General features: G+C 44.8%; 1 protein-coding gene and 1 long non-coding RNA gene across 2 annotated transcripts; one reads left to right on the top strand and one right to left on the bottom strand.

Moving 5' to 3' along the window:
* Positions 1 to 6,239: 6,239 nt before the first annotated feature.
* Positions 6,240 to 6,803, top strand: LOC148095929 (uncharacterized). The gene is made up of 3 exons (XR_015717374.1): positions 6,240 to 6,450; positions 6,535 to 6,582; positions 6,678 to 6,803. It is a non-coding gene; the product is annotated as an uncharacterized LOC148095929 (long non-coding RNA).
* Positions 6,804 to 9,669: 2,866 nt separating this feature from the next.
* On the bottom strand, positions 9,670 to 18,249 carry LOC148095928 (sterile alpha motif domain-containing protein 3-like). Its single transcript, XM_087837027.1, has 10 exons — positions 18,178 to 18,249; positions 17,882 to 17,891; positions 16,541 to 16,655; positions 16,015 to 16,203; positions 15,843 to 15,930; positions 14,759 to 14,923; positions 14,442 to 14,651; positions 13,805 to 13,970; positions 10,120 to 10,199; positions 9,670 to 9,972 (listed from the first exon to the last, which is right to left on the bottom strand). Exons 1-10 carry the CDS (start codon positions 18,247 to 18,249, stop codon positions 9,670 to 9,672), a joined length of 1,398 nt encoding a protein of 465 aa, XP_087693153.1.
* Between the last annotated feature and the right edge of the window lie 257 nt (positions 18,250 to 18,506).

The raw sequence follows: 18,506 nt of genomic DNA, 5'->3' as shown, positions 1-18,506 counted from the left end.
GCGGAGAGCAGAGCAGAGGAGCTGTAACAGTCACGGGGAAAACCAGGTTTATGGTACCAGACATGATTCTAGAAAACCGAGACTTAGTGCAGGCTGACCTTGGTAAAACTGCTACTCTTAAGTCATCCAGGTTGACATTAGCAGTCTTAGGAAAGGTGAGTTCAGGGGCAGTCACAGGTGCTGGAGAAATCATACAAGCCGTGTCTGAATAAACTGGGTGCGAAGCAACATTAAACACAGTCTTACAAAACGCAGCCTGGGAAGTTGCACACAAAGTTTCCAGGGCTACTGGCTGAAAAGCATGGCGCACAGAGTTATACAGACATGATCGTGGAACCGAAACTCTAACTTGAGCAACCAACTCTGCAGTGTTCAAGCCAAGTATTTTTGCCAGCTTGTTAACAGCAGGTGACACCTTGTTGCTCTTAACCTGGACAATCACAGAACGCACAGTCTTGAAGAGTTCTCAATGAGCAACACAAACAGTCTTTGAATGAGCATACTCTGGGCTTGTGAAATTTAAGTCAGGAGAGGTTATGGAAACATGAGGTTTATCACAGGCAGCCTCAGAATGAACTGGCTGGTGAGCCGCGTAACACATGGGTGAAGCAACAACAACAACAGTCTCACGAGGTGTTGCCTGAACAGCATAGATGGAATTTGGCTGGGAAATTGAACTGTCCCTGTTTAGTTTAGCAGTAGGAGACATTGTCTTTTGAGCAGAGCAGCAAATAGTCTTTTAAACAGCATTTTTAATGTCCTGAGTGAGATTATGATTGTCCAAGTCAGAAAATTCCATTACATATTCACACATGTAATCTACATCTGAAAGCTCACTATTAATTAGCACTACCGAAGCCTTCCTTGTACTATTAACTGATCCAAAAACACGTGGCTCAGGATCAACATAACTTGGCACAGAAGTGAAAACAGAAACTCCAGTTTTTTCAGAGTTACATCCAGAAACTACACTCTTATTTACAGAACACAAAACTTCATTCAACTCTGGTGAAATAAGGTCATTTGACTCCTGAATTTTCTCAAAATTGGAGGAAACAAAAAATGGATCATTAGAATGCTCAGAGTCCCAAAAAGCAACCTCAGAGTCAGCCATCTTGGGATCATCAGTTTCTATCCTTACAGACTCAGAGTTAACAGTCAAAAAGTTAACTGACTCTGGATTCACTGCCTCTGAGCTTAAAGTTCCCCGCGTGGAAGAAGCCGGGTGAAAATTGATCTGTTCACTCACCACGTCCAGCTGTTCAAAGCATGAACTGGACTCGGTGAGGGACGGTGACGACGAGAACGCTGCTTTCTTTTGGAAACGGGAGCAGCAGAGGAAACGGAAGGTGTTGGAGCAACGGTGACCAGGCCCTCATCCTCCGACCACATTCCTGCCAGGCATGAGGCAGGTGAGGGGTGGTCGGGACCAGACGTGAGGGAGGAAAGAGTCTGATGCTGCGACTGCAGCTGCTGCAGCGGAGCTGAAGAAATCTCCGTCCGCTGCGGCGGTGTGAGAGGGCTTGCTCGCTGTGACTGAGGCGGAGTGGACGAGGAGATGAGGGTGAATTGGGCCAGCTCCCGGGTTTTGGCTGCCTCCTTAGCCTGGGTCAGCGAACGGCTGAACTCCGAAGCTATAGAGAGCTGGCGCAGGTGAGGATTTCCGTCGAATATGGCTTGTATTGCATTCAGCCCGACTGAGAATGTCTGCAAATCTGAGGCGTGGCTAATGCGAGTCATCAGTCCGAGGATGCGAGCAAGGTCCACCTCTCTTTCTCGGTGAGGTGAGTCCGCTGGGTCCATGTTATGGTTGCGTCCTTCTGTCACGATGAGCTGTGTGGCTGTCAGTGGCTGGACCCAAGTGCAGGACTCGGAGACAAAACATTAACTTAAACGGCAGCTTAATTTGGTGGTGAGACTCACTTGGCAATACATAAACAACAACTTAAACTAACTAGACTGGAGATGCATATGACTTTGCCTTTGACCTGAAGGTAGACGACGAAGAATACGCACACAACAAACGTGGAGGACGCAACAACTAGCAGGGAAAAACACAGGGCTTAAATACATACTGAGGTGATTAGGGAATGTGAAACAGGAGGAGAGCACAGCTGGGACTCATCAGACATGACAAGACAAGGGGAGGCAAAACTCAACACATTGACATTGACAGTGCCACGTATTGGAGAAGCAAGATGGCGCCTGTGTTTGGCTGTGCCGCTGCCTCCGTCCATGTGTTTGTTTACTTTATATGTTATGCAAGTGTTCTTGCTAGTTTTGTCCGGTGTCATCTCCCTTCGGATTTATGATCGCCATGCGTTACTGGCGATCAAATCTGCTATGGATAACTTTCAGAGTCAACAATACGACGTTGTTTTCCCACCGCCGCTTGAGCGTGACGCAGCACCCGGTTCACCTGCACTCTTGCCGGTCAGCTCAATTTTGCTTCAGAGGCCTCGTCGGAGGAAGCGGGGGAAGAGAGCCGGCTTTCTTGTCCTGCTCCGTCGTCTTCGGGGGCTTTATTCCTGGGCTGCTAGTGGTAAGATCCGCCTGAGACTTGTCGGAGCTGGATTAATCCCCACAACCCACTGTGTTTACCACCCAAGCTCCCACCTAAAAGCATGGAAAGCAATGCCTCATCGCAGCAGGAACCCTGTTTTGCTGCGCAGCTTACCGCATATAGTACGAACTCTGTTCCTGGAAACTCTACCCCTGTCTACCCCTGGGTCGCAGCGTTAAATGGATGTTAATTAATGCAACGGGCGGCATCGTGGTGGGGGGCGGCATCACGGCCAGCCTGTGACATAGTGGGAATGTCACAGGCACCGATCGGTTTTCTATCGCCCATTTGCTGGGAGTAAGGGCGCCCTCCGCTTGCGAGGTGCGCCTGCTGCTTGCAGCACAGGGAGGAGAGGGCGGGGCGGCGGGGGATTCTCATGTGGCTGGAGCAGCATCTAATAACCAACTCGCAAAATAAAACAAAATAAAAACAAAACAAACAAACACGAAAACACCAGACATCATGATACAGACATATAATTTGCACCGATGTTTTTTCGAAATTCTGTATGCGAAAAGTGAGCGCGAGAGCCCTCGGTGCGCCTGCTCGCTGCTGAAGTCAAAGTAAACTTTATTGTCATCCCCACTACATACAGTCCAGTATATAGAGAGACGAGACGACGAGGCTCCAGTTACAGCAGTGCAAGTAAACAGACAATAAATATAAGAAGAGTTAGAAAATAAATATAAACTTTAGGACTCGGGGTATGTGACACAGGACCCACCAGTGTTGGTCAAGTTTGTGTGTGTGTGTGTGTGTGTGTGTACAACAGCTTTATGTTAATGTACAATCCTTAATATGTTTTGTGTGTGTGTGTGTGTGTGTGTGTGTGCGTGTGTGTGTGTGTGTGTGTGTGTGTGTGGAGGGCGCCAGAGGGAGTGTTCGCCCGGGGTGCCAAACAGGCTAGGACCGCCACTGGTGCTGACTCAGGGGGACCACTTTAGTTCATTGAAACTTTAATGCCAGTTTAGTTTAAGACATCAAACTGGTCGCGTTTTGAATCCAATTGATAATAACAGAGCTATACTGAACATAAACAACTGTGTTAGTGTGACGCCCTGCATAATTGAAGGATTACAATAAACTTCAGTTCTTACTGAATCTGTAACATTGCCTTGATCTGCCTACGTCATTTTAAAATGCATTTTTAAATAGTTTGTGTTGTTAAATGAGTTTTGTGTCACTGTGCACAGTGAAAAACTCACCTGATGTAGTGGTAAGGCCATGTTCACCACTAGATGGTGACAACCTGGCACAGGTATTTTCTATACACACTAAATTTCACACTGAAAAGCCTTGGTGGGAATTTTTGTTTGCATGGAAAGTCAAGGAAAAAATGTCTTGAGGTTTTCCAGTGTTTTCAAAATTGTGTTTTTCAGATACACATCAAAACTTCACACAGAAAAACACACACACAAAACAACAAAATATGTCAAATTACATAAGATAAGATAACCTTTATTAGTCCCACACGTGGGAAATTTGTTTTGTTACAGCGGTGGACAGTGCAAAGTTACATGGAGAATTAGAAAAAAGAAAAACATCTCATTTGTAAAAAAATAAACCAAAACCATCCTTCAGCTGCTTTCAATCACATCTCCGAGTCTCTGTGAGCAGACGCAGCTCGTGCTCGTCTTCAGGGTGAAGCTTGACGTGCTAATAAAAGAAAACATGTTTGCAGCTCAATTTCAAAACACTGTGTGGGTTTCTCTGGTTCATTTGTGCAACTGTTTCTTGGTAAATTATACAAGAACAGGAAACATAAAAATGGCTGTTGTCATCCAACATGCCCATAAAAGGCTTCATGATATACTGCTGCTGTTCACCTGCTTGTCTTACTCTGCTGGACTTTTCAGAAGTCGACTGTTTCACATATAAAGTGCTGTTTCTTATTATTTTAATGTGCTGAATCCAAACCCGACAATTAAAATATCTGATTAGCTGCTGTCTCCAAGACATTTATTTTTACACTACATGTTGTTTAGATGAGTTTTTCATATGTGTTTGGTAATATCTGACCTTTCTTCATTATGAAACAATAATCAGAGAAAGGTCAACACAGATTAGTCTTAATATGAAACATTAGAAAGCACAGCAGGGTTATTGCAGCCCCGCCCTCACATTGTGAGCAATGCTGTGACGTTTCTCAGTTACAATAATGTGACAAAACTTCTGCCAAGCAGCTTCTGTGTTTGGTAGCGTTGGTGTCACTGTGTCTGTAAACATGATAACTGGAAACAGGCATGTAGAGTGGCCCAGTGTTAACAATCCATTCAGAAGTTGCCTGGCGTCCACTGAGGTCATCAAAGTCCGTCCATCTTCTTCCACTTATCAGGGTCGTGGGGGGCTGGAGCCTATCACAGCTGTCATAGTGCGAGAGGCGGGGTCAACCCTGGACAGGTCGCCAGCCCGTGGCAGGGCTAACACACAGACAACCATTCACACCAGTCGCCACTGACTGCATGTCTTTAGACTGTGGGAGGAAGCTGGAGAGAACATGCAGACTCCACACAAAGACCCCGGCCTGATGGGGTTAGGGTCCTGAGTTTGATACCCCAAACTGAGGACAGAGGAAGGGATGGGTGATGTTCATGTGTGCCCAGGTGTATGATGTGGCTCTTTGCGGTGATACAGTAAAAAAATGTGGCTGTTTGTCTGTGACTGGTTGGCTGCCCCAGCCCTGGCCCTTCATGTATTTCAGTAATGTCTTTTTCTCCCGTCTCCTCCTCTCGTTTACATGTTTTGCCCTTGTGACCCATTCCTTCTGTCACGTGTGTTTTCCCCTCCAGCCATCATGTTCTGTTTGTGCTTAGTTATGTCCATGTCTCATCTCTAGTCCTCTTTTCCCTCTGTATGTATTCACAGTGTACGTGTTCCTCGTCGGTTCGTCATGCTAAGTCTGCGTGTCTTATTCCGTCATGTGTCATGTATCACTCCAAATCTCACTGACTTTAACTGATAATAACTGTTTGCTGAGTGTTATGTCTAAAAGGTATTGCACAATCGCCTCTAGTAGAGGATCAGGTTTGTTTTCCACTGATAACATGACTGACCAATGATTGTGGAGCACGTCCATGTAGGATCTTATAAATGCAACGAGCAAACCTAAATGTTTTAAAATGTTCAAAACTTAATATATTATATTTCTGAAGTATGACGGAAGGAAAAAGTTTCATATTTAAAAAAAATCCAATTTCATATGATCAAATTTATGTCAAAAAGTTCATATTTATTCCTCCTATGTCATGTGTGAGTACTGTACTGTAAATGTCATATATATCAGATGATACTGATAACCTAATGCTAATAACTATGCAGAGGTCTCTGGGCCTCGACTTTTATGGAGCATGTGAAGTTTGGGGCAGAGTGGACAAAGAAAAGTTTCTCAGCAGGTTCAACAGGTTGCTACAACACAGGCCGATGAAGTATTGCACTCACTCATCCAAACTGGCAAACATGTAACATACACCCTAAGACTGATCCTGCTTTTTACTCCTTTGCTATGATTTAATTTGATATTATGTAGCCATGGAGACAGTTTGCATAGATTAGAATGTTAGATTCCTGTGATGTCATCAATGCCCGATGTTTTGTTTTAATGTCTTGTGATAGTTCTAAGTGCAGACAAAGTCAGAGTTCAAGTGAGTTTAGTCCAATTTTGATCCAGTTTCTGACATGTGGTCAAAATCTTGGCCGACCTTTACCACACCACGTGCTGTGGGTGTGCGTAAATATCTAGGTGAGTAAAGTCTCCTTTACCTGTTAAATTCAATTTGTTTTGTCTCTCTGTAGAGGACTTTGAAGAAAAATACGAAGAGCAGGATAAGCTGGGTGAAGGAGGCTTTGGGACTGTCTTCTTTGGAAAACGCAGAGAAGACAATTTCCCAGTATGGCTTCTTATGTGTGCACTTTACAATTCTTCTAGTTCCTCCTGTTCTCTTTTTCTAAAACACATTTTCTCTGTAATGCAGGTGGTGATTAAGCATGTTGCTCAGTTTTTAGTCAGCTACCTACCAGTGGTAAGAAATGTTTGTCTTTTTCTGTTGTTTTCCCCCAACGTGTTCCTCAAACAGCCTAATGTTTGAACACTGACCTCGATGTTCTGTTTCTCAAGCTTCTTAATGGTAAAATGACCGAGATTCCCAAGGAGGTGGCATTGCTAATAATAGTGGGGGCAGGACCAGAGGCTACGAACAGCAATGTGACGCCCGCTTAAAACGACTGGTATGACTTGGAAGACGAACTCATCATGGTCTTTGAAAGGCCAAAAAAACATAGACTTGGAAGTCTACCTGGCAAACAGAAGAACCTTTGTGCACGAGAGGGAGGTTAAGGTCAGCGAGTGGCAAGATAACATATATGGCAAACTTTAATGGACAATGTAAATCTGATTATTTGAACGTATTTTTCATTTGTCTGTCTGGTCATAATGAGACAGCTGGTACATGCAGCCACTGAAATGCAATCCAAGGGTGTCTACCATCGAGACATTAAGCCAGAAAACATTGTGTTTGACACATCGCCTGATCATCCAGCATTTCTATGTGTCAAATTCATCGATTTTGGTATTGGAGTCCCTTTTAGACCAGAAGCAGTCACACGAAGAAATGGTAGGTCATCAGCCTCACTGTTTAAATGTCATTGCCTGCCCACAGGCTTAGTGTCCACGCGCTCAGTGTCCACAGGAATTCCTTACCATGAATAATTACTCTCTGGACTTTAGGGACCAAATCAGCCGCTGTAAACTGGCAGGACTTTAATGCCACCACAGCAGATTGCGTCACAGTTTTGCAGCTACCTGGCAAGTAATCACTTGCCTTAAAAGTGTCGCCAGTCCCCTAGGCAACATGTGAAAGTGTTCCAGTGTGTACATCTGATCTGGGACCGCTGCAATCTTCGACTGCGCCTCCAGCTGACCCGATGTCCACATCATGGGGGAGGTAAGCGTTGGAGGTGGCATTGGAAAGTGAGGGTGATGCGTCAGTGAGTGCTTATCAGTATCAGTATATGTATGTGTGTGCGTGTCCAGAGTTCAGCTGAGACAGTGTCCTTCGACCCGCCAGGCTAAGTAAACAGTCTTCCAGCCAACCCAGGTGGCCTTGTAGGGAATGGGAAGGAACAGACTCAACACAGTCGTTATCAGGGAGTTTTTGTTCGGCTCCAGCCTTGAGCCCACAGCTGGCGCCAAAGGGGTAGCCGCATTATGATGGTTTTCTTTTGCAAACAACTCATGAAAATTTCAAGCTGTTTTTAACACTCCGACACTGGTCTCTCAATCTCCCGTTAATAGCTGCGAGTTTCTCCATGATGTTATTAGCCGTCGATTCCGTGGTCTTGTCACTCTTTTGCTCACATAGCAGATTCTGAGACCTCACGACCGCAGCCAACTGATCCGAGATGTAATCCAGCTTCCGCCCAGAGATGTTGTTCTGAGTTGATTCTTTCCTGATGTAATCCAACATACATACGCTCAGAGGTGTTATTCTGAGCATTCACTGCAGTCGTAAGCGCCTCCAAGCTCTTAACCATGCCACCTTCAGTGAGCCCTTTCTGAGAAGTCCAGAAGAGACCAGTTGATCAAATCCATAATTCTCTTTTAGGTTTTAGACACAGGCTGTGAGAGAGTGTTCCAGGGAAAGTAATCCAAAAAAGACACGAGACTAGACAAGGACATAAGAACTAGCAGGGAAGACAAGGGAGAGGAGAAAAAGTGCGTCCGCCTCCTCCGAGAGCCAAAGAAATGAAAATGTTTGATGCTGAGCTTGTGGTGATACTCCAAGTCAGTACTGTACTCTGGCTGTTTCAGAGTTTTCACAGTCACTGCTTTCAGGTGTCTCCATCCAGTCACGTCTCCCAACACGATCACTTCTTTTCTTTTGGTTCCCTCGACGTGGAAGTGGTCCCCCAGTGGTCAACAGGTAGGTCTTTTACGAGGTGTAGTACGGTGGCCCCTAGAGACAAAGCATTTACAAACTCCAAAACACTTACAAACTCCAAAACACTTACAAAATTCAAAACACATGCAAACTCCAAAACACAACAGAAGTGCTCCAGGACGCTAGGGGCAGTGTTGAGCTCGAATTGCAAAATAAACGGCAAGTTTGTTGCAAACACATGGGCTGTATGGGACGGTCTAGTCTCCGTCGCGCTGCCCAGGTTGCCTAGCAACCATGATACTAACCGCTGGAAACATGTCATACAATTTTGTTTGACAGAAATGAAGGAGAGGTCGTCAGCCTCACTGTTTAAATGTCCTTGCCTGCCCACACGCTTAGTGTCCACATGAATTCCTTACCATGAATAATTACTCTCTGGATTTTAGGGACCAAATCAGCCGCTGTAAACTGGCAGGACTTTAATGCCACCACAGCAGATTGAGTCACAGTTTTGCAGCTGGGTGCGGTGATGGATTGGCTGGTACGTCACATCATCCTTGATGACAACAACACATCTGAGATGCACACTGACATTTCAGAGGGTAAGCTGAATGTTAATTCTTTAACCTGTCGCATTACAAAAACTTGAAAAAATCCCCTTTAAAGAACCTTTAAAGGTTTTTCAAAAAACCTTTTTTTTTAATGGTTCTTTGAAGAACTATTTTCTGAGTGGTTCTTTAAAGAACCATTTTAAATCTTTAAAAAAAAAATGCATCTTAAATTGAATTAACTAGAGTAGGGTAAAATAAATACAAGCACATAGACATATATTAATAGTTTATTGGCACTTTGTATTACAGAAAAAGACAAAAAGGCATTTTAACGCTAAGCACAACACCACTACTAATAATAGCATATAAGTCATTTAAACAGTAATAATTGAATATCTTTACTATACTATAAATAAATACATATAAATATTATACTATAGATAAAACAACAATCATTACATTAGAAATAGCAATACTTTCATAACAGACAATTAAACAACACATTTTCATCAGCATGTTTGCATTTTCAGTAAAACTATTTCAAGAACAATCTTTTTATTTAAATTATCAATGAACTGCAGCCTTAAGTTATGTAAGTTAAGTTTAATGTGGGACTCATGGTCCTTTGTTAGTCCACATTGGGACAATTTCAGTCTCTCATCTGCACTATGCTGGCAATCTAGGAGATATTTAATGCATTTGCCACTCTTTGCACAGCTACTGGTACAGGTGTAGTCAGAGTTCCCAAGTTGAGAACAAATGCCTCCAAAAAGCAAAATGTCTTTTTTAGTTCACTTGGATAGGCAACATTGTAGTTATGGTACAGGGAGAAGACAATACCCATCGCCAATGAAATGTCAATTTCCCCACTGTCCAGAATCATTTTTTGTCCATCCATCTGGACATTGCCCTCAGTTGAATCACTCAAGGGCTTGCCGTCACTGCTGCTGAGTACGATTGTAGGTATTGGGCTGTGTGGATCCTGAAACAGAAATTAAATTCTTGAAATGAGGAGTATAGTTTAAATAAGCATAAACAACAGGTGTCCCAATGAAAGTATGAAACTCCTGTAAAATACTGGATTAGTTTTAGACCCCCCCTCACCATACCAAAAAAAATCTAAATTTACCTTATTTATGACGGAGAGATGAGCGGCATTTTCTTTGAAAATAGATGGCAGGAGAAGAACAGCTGTGTTTACTATCTGACCTGGAAAATAAAGAGAAATATGTAAATATTTTCTGGCCAATTTTGTTAATACAAAGCAGTAAAGGCCATATGAGTACCTTCATCAGGAGTTGAATGTCTTGCAGAACATAAGCATTAGTGCAGTAAATGTATACCTAATTAACTTTTCAGTGTGATTCAGTGTAAATGTTAAGCATTTATACAAAACCCCCAAAATGTTGTTCAGTTCTGTAAGTTGCTAGCTTTAAATAATTTGAGTCCTAAAGAACTTGCAGAGCAAGTCTAGCTGCCACTGAACATTTTTTGGGATAAACATTGTGTGAATGACTGAAAATCCTCATAGAGATATATATAGCATCGAGGGTGTATCAGTTAAATCTTAAAGTACATCAGTGCAGAGACGAGAAAGGAGAAATGTCTGTCAGGGTTCCTGGGTCATCGACCCAGTGCTTTCAGTTTTGTTCATGTTCAGTTTATTTTGCCACTGCCTGTTTCACTTCCTGTTTGTTCCCCGTGTCAGCTTGTGTCATTAGTCAGATTATGTTCAGCCCTGTACTCACCTGTTTCCAATCATTGTCATCATTCAACCTGTGTATTTAAGTTCCTCGGTTTCACCAGTTCTTTGTCGTGTCATTGATGTTATGTTGTCGTTTCCGCCAGCCAGCCAGCCAGCCACTCAGTCCGTCCGTCCGTCCGTCCGTCCTTCCTTCATTCATTCATTCATTCAGTCAGTCGTCCAGCCAGCCAGCCAGCCAGCCACTCAGTCCGTCCGTCCTTCCTTCCTTCATTCATTCATTCAGTCAGTCGTCCAGCCAGCCAGCCATTTCCTACCTCTGTTCTGTTTGCTCACGCCATCACAATAAACACCAGTCTTCACCTACCTGTGAGTCCTGCGTTTGGGTTCCTTCTTCCTCGCCTCCACACCACGCCTGACAGAATGACATGACCCGTGCCACGAAGACACGACTGGAACCCAGCGGACTCGGACCTTTTTGAGCGGCAGGAGGCAGCGCTCTCCTTGTGGGCGGAAAAGCTCAAGGAGAGACAGCGGCTCTTCGCGGAGCGAGAGCACGTCTTCGAGGGCACTCGCTTGGCTCTGGGCGGGCCTCGGAGACGCCGCGTTCACCCACCTGCTACCTCCCATGCACCGGAGCATCTGCCGCGGAGAGTGGGCGTTTCGCGCCGCGCTTCGGCGGCTCCCCCTCTCGCGGATCCGCTCCTCGCTCACACGTCACCTGCCTCATTTGCCGGATCCTCCACTTCGCCACGGCACAGCGGCTATGCCTCCCACCTCGGCTCAACAGAGGCTCCCGCGCCAGAGGCTCGGCTGTGTACCCCGCCCGCTTCCTCTTCCCGGAGAAAGCGGGGCACACGCCGCCATAACACGGACTATTTTCAGCAACTCCCGGTGGTGAGTTCCGGTAACTGTTTTCCACCCTCCTCATTTGACTCTTCACCCAGATTAACTAATAGACTCATCTCTGATTCATGGGATGTTTCCCTCCTGGAGGATTCTGTAGACTGGGAAGAGTTTTTCTGCTCTGCTCCTCCAAAGACTATAAATGGTGGTGGCAGAAGGACCAGAACAATCCCAGATAAACCTGCCTGTATCACACACCCAGTCACTATTTTCACACCCATTACTCAGCCATTTCCCACCAGCACGGCGGCCCAGATTCGGCCTTCCCCTTCAGCCGTTTCACCACCTCAGATGGCTAGGGCCCAGCCTACACCCACACCTGTGCCAGCTCCTAGGAAGAAGGCAGCTGCGACGCAGTCTACCTCCACATCCGCTCTTGTTTCCCGGGTGGGGGGTAACTGGTGTCCAGCCACCTCCCGTGCCTGTCCCAGCGCCCAGGCTGAGGGCAGCCTCAACCCAGCCTGACCTCCCTAGAGGCTTGAAAGAGCTAACCAGTCCACCTGCTACTTCACCACTTCCTCCACCTCCTCACTCAGCTTTCCACGCCCTGGCACTATCACTGGTTAGGCTAGCTGAGGTGTCCCCTGCTCAGGCACCAGCCTTATTAGCCCAGGCTGCAGTTTTATCCCCCTCGGTAACTCTGTCGTTAGCTCAGCCATTAGCATCGCCAACCTCTGTTCATCCCTTAGCTTCCCCACTCCAGTCAGTTCCCTCACCTGCTGTTCAGCTTCCACTCCAGTCAGTTCCCTCACCTGCTGTTCAGCCTTCCCTCCTGTCCCCTGTCGTCCAGTCTCCTCCTGTCCTCCTGTCCCCTGTAGTCCAGTCTCCTCCTGTCCTCCAGTTCCCTGTCCTCCAGTCTCCTCCCGTCCTCCAGTCTGTCCAGTCTGTAGTCCAGTCAGTCCAGTCGTCCCCTGTAGCTCAGTGTCCTGTTCTCCAGTCGCCTCCCGTCCAGTCAGTCCAGTCGCCTCCCGTCCAGTCAGTCCAATCAGTTCAGTCACTCATCCACCACCCTGTTCAGTTCCCGGACCTGCAGCCACAGCACCCAGAGCCAGCTGTGAGCCCTCCTGCTCTCCAGCCAGGGGCCTCCGCGCCCGCTGGCCCGGCCGCTCTCCAGCCAGGGGCTTCCGCGCCCGCTGGCCCTGCCTGTCTCCAGCCAGGGGCTTCCGCGCCCGCTGGCCCTAAAGCTGTGGCTCTGTCACCCCCGGCTCCCGTGCCGTCGCCTGGTCCAGACTCAGACTCAGCCTCAGCTTCTGCTTCGCCTGGGCCAGCCTCAGACTCAGCCTCAGCTTCTGCTTCGCCTGGGCCAGCCTCAGCTTTAGCTTCTGCTTCGCCTGGTCCAGACTCAGCCTCAGCTTCAGCGTCTGCTTCCCCTGGTCCAGCCTCAGCTTCCACTTCGCCTGGGCCAGCCTCAGCCTTGGCGTCAGCCTCTGCTTTGCCTGGTCCTGCGGCTGCCGCGCCGTCGCCCCAGCCACGTTCTGGACGTCATCGCCGGCGCGGCCGCCCACCGGACCTGCTCAGCGGCCGCCGCCGCCTTCCTCGCGGCCGCCCACCGGACCTGCTCAGCGGCCGCCGCCGCCTTCCTCGCGGCCGCCGCCGCCTTCCTCGCGGCCGCCCACCGGACCAGCTCAGCGGCCGCCGCCGTCTTCCTGAACCGTCTCGTCTCGGCCGCCGGCCACGTGGCCGCCCACCTGAACTGTTTCTGTTTTGGACTCCGTCCCTCCGTCCTGGGCCCCCTCCACCCGCCCTGTTCTGGTTTTTCTTTCTTTTGGCCGTCGGGTGCCGGCCTTTGGGGGGGGGGGGTACTGTCAGGGTTCCTGGGTCATCGACCCAGTGCTTTCAGTTTTGTTCATGTTCAGTTTATTTTGCCACTGCCTGTTTCACTTCCTGTTTGTTCACCGTGTCAGCTTGTGTCATTAGTCAGATTATGTTCAGCCCTGTACTCACCTGTTTCCAATCATTGTCATCATTCAACCTGTGTATTTAAGTTCCTCGGTTTCACCAGTTCTTTGTCGTGTCATTGATGTTATGTTGTCGTTTCCGCCAGCCAGCCAGCCAGCCAGCCACTCAGTCCGTCCGTCCTTCCGTCCGTCCGTGGATATTGTAAGGGACACTGTGTTTACTAATGTGCTGTATGTGAAACCTTAAAAAGTGGTATCTGAGATAGGAGTTAAAAATGTTTTTGCTCATTATTGCCAAGTGCCCTCACCTTTTCTTTCAGTGTCTGTCTGGCTCTCATCAACAGATTTTAAGCAGAGGCTTTTAAGGTTGCTGTCTGGGGCTATTGACACAAGCTTCGCTGCCAACTTACTGAATCCTCGGATTACTTTTTTGTCCACATCAGTTTTAAGTAACATGGAAGCCTCTTCAAGAAGCTAAAATAAAGGATAAACATATACATATTAGCTTTGTACCATAATATATACCATTATATAGCAAACCAGAACAATCATTATTTCACACATCAATTATCATTAGAGAACAAATTATAATTTTGCATTTGTTTACTTTAATTCTCAAGTACACATTGCTGTGCAAAAGGGATGTTTAGACTATTCTTCCCAAAAAACTATCATTGGCATCAGATTGGTCCAAAATTATCCTGTAGCATGAAAATAAAACCAAAGAGAAAGACATAGTCAATGTTGCAATTTCTGTTAGTGTTCTGTTAGTGTACTTTTATTACTCATGAAATAAATCTGCTGATTCAGTCACTTTGCCTGTCCTGTAGGTACGTGATTATTAGAAGTCTATATAAATGTGCAGCACATCAGTACATATTCGTGTTTTTGCCGTGCACTATTGTTATTGTTGTTTTTTGCTGCAGTTTTTGATAAAACACTCACCACAACAGGGATAGTGAGACATGGGAATTCTCGTAGAACCTCTTCAGTAGTATGCTGAAGAACGTAGTGTGTTCTGTACTTCTGTATTTTCCTGAGGTGCGTTCGAATGACATCCACATTTGGCCTAGTTTTTTGGCACTCTTGCTTAATCACTGATACATGTTGGTCGGTGCTACTTTCATCCTCCCCATCGTCAAGAGGATTGATATCCTGGTTATTAAAAAGTTTAGCAAATATTGAGAGAAAAAAACCCAAAACAATACTTTTAACTTTTATGTACAATTTAAAATGGCAAACAAACATTGAGCATATTTAACTTGCCTTGGTTTTTTCAAAAGGATACAGGGCTGGATATCTGATGATCTTTTTCTTCCTGAATTTGGAACTGAGTATTTCTGTCTCATTTTTTCAATTTCCTCTACGTCTACTAGTGGTCTTCTTTCCTTTTTAAACTTGTTCCTGAGAGACTCATGCAGAACATCCTACAAACGATAAAAATGTAACTAATTATTCATAAATAGGTGCAACTAGGTCCTCCCTTTATACAAGACATTTACCAGAAAACTTTGAGTGACATAAAGCTGGTAGGTTTGCTGTAATCATGTCATAACCTAATTAGTTCCTATTTACAGATCTCTTCTTTAACTCTTAGGAGTTGATCGAACACATGATATAAAGGTTTGGAGCACCTTAGATTGGCTACATACACTATAAAAGGTAGATAAAGATTAGATAAAGTATCAATGGCATTATGTCCTACAAGCATACTCATCATGATCTTTCAGTCTATATGTTAATACCTCTACCTTTTAATAATAAAAATAATAATGTATACTTTATTGATCCCCACAGGGAAATTTCTCTCTTTGCATTTAACCCATTCACTCAGTGAAGCAGTGGGCAGCCACTAATCAGGCACCCGGGGAGCAGTGTGTAGGGACAGTACCTTGCTCAAGGGTACCTCAGGGTAGCCGTTCAGTTGATTCAAACCCCTGACCTTCCGATCATGGGGCAACCACACTACCTACTGAGCTATCCCTGCCCTATTTTCAAATTTAATTTTTTAAATACAAAAACTACACTATCCTGATACAAAGGCAAACAGAGCTAATATAATGCTGAATTTCACACCATTCACTTGAGAATTCACAGAGAAATGAAACATTAATTAATTTAAAAGAGCAATTGATATTTTATTTATTGTTTGACCATACTGGACGAGATCTGCCTCAAAAATCACAATACTAATACTTGTATTGTAGTGGCCACAAGGGAACAGATAACCTCTGAATATGTAACAATGAAAATGTTAGCATGTTACACTCGTTAGCCAATAATTAGGCAATTCAAAGACAATTTGTTGGACAATTTTATCAATGTTTGCTTTTCAGGAATACTTACATATCCAGAGCCATAACTCTCCTTCAAGAAAGGAAAACTCAGAAGGACAGTCCTCAGAAGCTCTACATACTGCACATGAGAGGGATACCTGCAAATTTTGAATGATGAACTTAAATTCTGATGTACATACTGTATTTTAAATGAATCAAATCTTAATTATATATAGACTTACATTGTCTCATTACTCAAGTGGTCAAACAGAGCTTGAACAAGCATGTTTTTGAGTCTGTTCTTGGTGGGTGACTTTAGTGCTGCATCTTTATTGGTCAACGCAGTGAGCACAGCTGGAGGAAACTGCACTTTGCAGTTAAACATAGGTTGGAGTGCTGACACAGTATGCTTTTCTTTGTGTTGCCTTCCACTGCAAGAAGAAGTAAGAAGTATGTTTAGAGTTTGTTACAAGACATGAATATGCGTGTCCTTGTGTCCTGCATCAGGAATATCCGCATATTTAAAACGTACAATAACAGCTGCTGAACTACAGAAACAGAATCATAACAGAGAGTAAGAGTGGCTGTGACATTTCAATTTTGAAAGTAAATGGGTGTGTGATGCACATCAACGCTGGAGAAACAGTACAGGGCTTGCGTCAACCCCTTGCCCCCCACCCTCCAACACCGTAAACCTAGGGGAGGGGAAACACTGAATTGTATGAATGTACAATTCAGTGAATCATGTCCAGTCAACTTAAGACTCACTCTTTCAGCTTCTCTACAGCAGACAAAAATTTCACTTGGTCTTTCACTTTTGGAAAAAGACGCTCACTCATTCTTTCAGTCATCTGCAGAAGAGTCGATCCATCGATTTCATTGTCTGTGTCACAGAAAAACAATAAGACACGATCAAAACAGAAATGAGCATGTTCGAAGATAAAGAATAAAAATATCATAAAACATTACTAAAAAGACAGCTATGCGTTCATTAGTGACTGTAGATGATGACAGACATGTGGAATAGCCAAAAAGTGGTTAAAATCATTTTAACAGTGGTTGACAATTCCTAACTAAAAAGTCATGGTTTAGGATGTATCTTACCTAACTTTGGTATGAACTGCCTTAAAAGGTCGGTGGATCAGTGTAATGAAGTCTTGACCATCACATCTGTATGCGTCCAAAGCATGAAAGTCTACCTCATCCCCAGGCTTGAATATCAACAGATCATCAGTCTCTCTGATGTGGTATGATTGAAGGTGTCTTATAAACTCCAGTGTTGTAAAAAGTCTTCCAACAAGAAACCATTTTGCCCTGATATACACAATCAGGACTATTTTTTTTACAAACAGTGGAATTTGCTCTGCATGCACAAGTTCCAAAATGAAGAAATCTCCAACTGCATATTTTACAGAGTTTAAAATGATGCATTTACTCGTCCAGAGTTTCTCATCCACAGTAATGGCTGTCTCCAAGTTCTGCAAACAAATCTGCAAGTTCACTGGAAGTTCTTGAAGTGATAAGTTATTAACTGCTGCTTGTGTATGATCGCTCCTGATGATCCATTCAGGCTGCCACTCCCAGCATTGACGAAGCTGATTCCTCTTTGCCAAAGTCTGACAAATATTAATATAGTTATTGGTGATTCTTGCTACTGTCTTGAAAAATTGATGTCTGGCTTCAAACCTCATGCACCAATGAGAGCGGAGTGACCCATAATCAAGGATGAGCCGAGGATAATGTAGCAGAAAATGCAGCTTGGGTATAAACACACCAGTGTATGGTGTAACTGGCCCATGTAAAGTTCTCTATAAGTTCACTCAGAGCTCGTTCAGATGATTGGGGAAATTCAACAGTTTCTTGGATGACAGGGTCACAGTCTGGGGCAGACTCTAATCCTTGTTTCTGATATTTATGTTTCTTCCTTATGTGATTTTTCAAAGATTTCACAGACAAAAACTTTCTGGGACAGTCTTCTAGTCTGCAGACAATGAAGAATCCTCATTTACTTTCATGGTATATCTGTTGATGTTTCAGCAGTTTTTCATATGTTGGTTTTCTTGTGGAGCACCGTGGACACTGATATGGCACATCCATAGAAATGCTCACCTACAAAGACCTGGGGTGGCTGTAGCTCAGGTGGCAGAGCGGATCAGCCACTAACCAGAAGGTCGGTGGCTCAATCCCAGGCTGCTCAAGTCTGCATGCCAAATATCCTTGGGCAAGATACTAACCCCATGTTGCTCTCCGATGCATCCATCGGAGTGTGAATGTGTATGAATGTTAGATACTTAGCACTAAAGCTTAGAAGTGCTTGTGTGATTGGGTGAATGAATTAGCTGTATAAAGCGCTTTGAGTGCTCGGACAGAGTAGAAAAGCGCTATATAAGAACCAGTCCATTTACCTGTTGATAATCTGCCAATTCATTTTCCCCAAGCCAAAGAGATACTTCTCCAACAGTCCACTGCTGAGCCATGATCTGTTAAAACAAAACAAAATGCCATTACATTGTTATTCTGTGACATCAAAAACTTATTTATTTATTTTTTGTTCAATCATTTTCCAAGCCACTTTATCATCATAAGGATCGGAGGGGTGCAGGAGCCTATCCCAGCTGTTTTTTTAGGCGGGGTAGACCCTGGACAGGCTGCCAGTCCATGGCCTTTTGACTGTTCCCAAAGTCAGGACACATACTCACGGAGAGGCAGCGTTTCAGTGGTGTGGTCCTCATCT

This window comes from Neolamprologus brichardi, unplaced genomic scaffold (genome assembly GCF_056152115.1).
Source record: "Neolamprologus brichardi isolate AB-2024 unplaced genomic scaffold, ASM5615211v1 NODE_ptg000039l+_length_168595_cov_1, whole genome shotgun sequence".
In the NCBI taxonomy this organism is placed as follows: domain Eukaryota; kingdom Metazoa; phylum Chordata; class Actinopteri; order Cichliformes; family Cichlidae; genus Neolamprologus; species Neolamprologus brichardi.
This window is presented reverse-complemented; position numbering and strand designations above follow the sequence as displayed.